This window comes from Chelmon rostratus, chromosome 1 (genome assembly GCF_017976325.1).
Source record: "Chelmon rostratus isolate fCheRos1 chromosome 1, fCheRos1.pri, whole genome shotgun sequence".
Lineage (NCBI taxonomy): Eukaryota > Metazoa > Chordata > Actinopteri > Chaetodontiformes > Chaetodontidae > Chelmon > Chelmon rostratus.
The window spans coordinates 21807238-21810731 of record NC_055658.1 but is presented as its reverse complement, the minus strand read 5'-3'; the positions used below and the strand labels follow the sequence as shown (position 1 = coordinate 21810731).

At 43.1% G+C, this 3494-nt stretch overlaps 1 protein-coding gene across 1 annotated transcript in view; it reads right to left on the bottom strand.

Moving 5' to 3' along the window:
• Nucleotides 1-1232: 1232 nt before the first annotated feature.
• Nucleotides 1233-3494, bottom strand: part of irx5a (iroquois homeobox 5a) — a 3687-nt gene continuing 1425 nt past the window's right edge. Inside the window, exons 2-3 of the mRNA XM_041940476.1 lie at nucleotides 2916-3321; nucleotides 1233-2188 (exon numbers count right to left, since the gene is read on the bottom strand). Coding sequence (XP_041796410.1) covers nucleotides 1479-2188; nucleotides 2916-3321 — 1116 coding nt within the window. The 3' untranslated portion in view covers nucleotides 1233-1478. The remainder of the gene's footprint in view (nucleotides 2189-2915; nucleotides 3322-3494) is intronic.

The following is a 3494-nucleotide window of genomic DNA, read 5'->3' as shown; positions in this document are numbered from 1 at the left end:
CTTTTATAAGGAAATCTGTTTTGTTTTTTTATATATGTATATATATACATATATATAGCTCCATCGTTAATAAACTATCAGGGAAAAAATAAAACAAAACAAAAAATAAATAAAAACAAGCAAGCAAAAAATACCTGTATATTTCTCAATGTGCCTTGGAATCTCTCTCTTTTTTTTTTTTTGGCTTCTCTTTTTTTGTTCTGCTTGTCGGTCAAGTATGTAATTCGTGCCTTTTTTTATCCACTTGTCAAAGTTGCTATAATCCTCATAATAACTGTGATCATTGTGCGTGCCCCATTGGCTCCACTTCTTTTTAACTAGGCCATTTGATCAGGGATGGGTTTCCGTGACGGATTAACAAAGAAGTCCCCTTGAAATTAGGCGCAAGTGTGACACCTACCTGCAGAAGTTGGAAGAGTTGGAGGACAGTGCCTTGCTACCGGCTACACGGTTTAATAATATCTGCCTGTCTCCACTGTGTGCATGACAGCATTCTCCCGTTTCTCCAAACACCAGTGTTTCACATCTACGCGCCATTAAAGACACTCTCCATTAATGATATATAATAGGGCAGTATGTTCTAAATGCATGGTCGCGTCCCTTTTAACAGCTTTGCCACGCCTTGGAAAATAGTAATGAGGTCTAAATTTGGCATAAAATCGAGCTCATTACCGGAGTTCACCACCTGATTGCTCTGCATAAAACACGATAGGTAATTGGGTTAAATGACTGCGCTTCGGTGTTGTTATTATATCAATATCCACTTTTAGAAACGTGCTCAAGTAAAAAGGGGGGAAATAAGGCCCTGGTTGTATTTAAAGAGGGAAAAAAATGGTAATACGCCATAGACCAAAATATACCTCAGTGTTGTTTCCAACATTTTTCATAAAAAAAAAAACAAAACAAAACAAAACCCTATAAATGTTTGCACCAACCAAAACAAAACTAAACCCTTTTATTGTTTTGATATTCAAACATCCTTTTGCTGAATGCAGGCCTTTTCTTTCAGGTCTGTCAGGGCTTTCACTGCCATAATACTTGGAGATGATGATTACCATTGAAACATCTGTCACGGTGCAAAATTTAATTAATTTTTCGAATAAATTAATTGGCCTTGAAGCACTTTAGACACATATCTGGCAATGCCAACTGCTCCCCAAAATAATCGCTGCACAAGTATATTTTTTTTTTCCATAATTTACTTCAAAGATAGTGTGTTGTCCATTTTAAATACAAAAATGCTACATTAAATATACATGTTAGTCTTTAATACAAATAGACTCAGGCGGCTGCAGCGATTAAGACCATTCTTGTTACATTTTAGGATTAACCATTCAGAAACTAAAAATTTGAGGATAAGCATTTACTCAGAAAATAACTGTTCTCAGAATTTGCTTCATCATTGTTCTTTTTTCTTTTTTTTTAATGCAACCACAAAAAATAAATAAAAGTCCGCGTGAGTGGAAAATATTCAGGTATTAAATGTTTGACATACCTTTCTTTAGTTCATAAGGGGAGTCTTTACAAAGATCTACCTGCGTTTGGCCTCTGACTTTCTGGCTCTCCCTTACCAAAGCCTCTGCTCTATTTAACACAGTCTGGTTTAATCCATTGAAATGTGCCGTGGAGCCCGTGGTTACCGAGCCGTGGTTACTGTGAAGATGTCCAAAACTGCCACCATAGTTCGTGTAGCCGGGGTAGAAAGGGGAGGTGTAGTACAGAGGCCTGGACAGGACCGTGCTGTTGGGGAGCGGGCACTGAGGGGAGGACCGTGATGGAGACGCGCTGGTGCCCATCACTGCGCTCTGACCCAAACCGGGACAAGCCTGTGGCGCCTCGCCGCTGCTCTTACACCTGTCTGAGGACGTGGCGATCTCCGCAAGGGACCAGAGTTTGGGTTTAGGGGCTGAGGGGGGCGAGTGGATAACAGAGGTCACGTTGCTGGTCACCGTACCCGGTGCATGGCTCAAATCTGACGGCTTGTCTTGTTGCGCAACGCTCTGGTTCCCTCGGGGCACCGCCGAGGGAGACGAAGTGGTGGGTTTCGCGGAATCCGGCAGCAACTCTGTAGTCCGCTCCTCCTGGTCTTTTAACTCCGAGTCGCTGAGAAGCGGATCCGTGTCTTTGCCAGGGTTCTCCTCTTTAAATCTGTCACAGCCTATGTCCCCCGGGTTCAGCAGTTTATGATCTAAAGCACAAATAAAAAAACAGAGTTACTGCCAAATAAGTGCAACATTCAAACGTTGCAAAAACTGTAGCACGTGCTGTCGGTGACCATGAGGCGAGAGAGCACCAATGCAAACCGTAATCGGATGCATAAAAATAATTAGGCTGCTTATGCACGGTTCCCTTGAAAACAGTTATTAAGTGTGTGTGCTATAAATTGCCCCTCATAAAAATGTGCGCCAGCCGAAAAAAGGTGAATGAGTACTCTGCAATTATGGAGGAGCGTGAAGAGTGTCGCACCAAACCGAACAATGTGGTGAAAATGAAAGTCTGCGCATTCAGTGTGTTGGCTATTCTAATTTACGAATATATTATCGGATTAAATATTAGCGTGTCACGCCAGTAGTGATGATAATAATAAGCATTCAACAGCCATTCAAAACTGTGATATAATTATCATACAAAGGCAGTATTTTTTAGGCGGATGCCCGCCGCAATACACCAGCTGTATCCTTATTATGCAGTTAAAGATAAATTGACTGCTAAACACTTTGCGTCACCAGCAATTTCAGCCCCTGAGAAGTCAAACGAGGGGAGTTCAAGGTGATTATTATTTAAAGCAATTGTCCCATTATAAATAATATACCACCATTAACCAGCAATCAATTTTGCACCCTGAGTGGAAACGACTGCGATGAAAAATTGATGATTTTTCCCCCCCCCTTTTTTTTTTCTCCTGCACCACCGACCTGCTTCTGTGTCTGTGGAGTCTCCCTTGTCTGTGGGCTTGTTTGGCTCGTCGTCGTCGTTTTTCTCCAAGTCAATATTCTCGTCTTCCTCCTCGTCCTCGCTCCGGTTCCGGGGGGTCCAGGTCATCTTGTTCTCCTTCTTTAGCCTCCTCCTGGCGTTGGCGAACCAGGTGGACACCTGGGTGAGGGTCATTTTGGTAATGATGGCCAGCATGATCTTCTCGCCCTTGGTGGGGTACGGGTTTTTGCGGTGCTCATTGAGCCAGGCCTTCAGGGTGGCGGTGGCGTCCCGGGTTGCGTTTTTACGGTATGCTGGGTCACCATAAGGGTAGGTGCCCAAGGGTGCTGCGTAAGGGTGGTATCCTAGTGAGCCGGCCATACCCGTAGTGTGGTCATAGGGAGAACTCTGCAATAAAAACAGAAATAAATAGATAAATCCAAATTAAAAAGTGTGTAAAAGTTCAGTCAGTCACTTACGAAACTGATCGAAATACTTAGACGGGCACGTACAGGAACACACACATACGCGCACACGCATGTACACGCGCATGCACATAGACTCTCTCTCTCTCTCTCTCT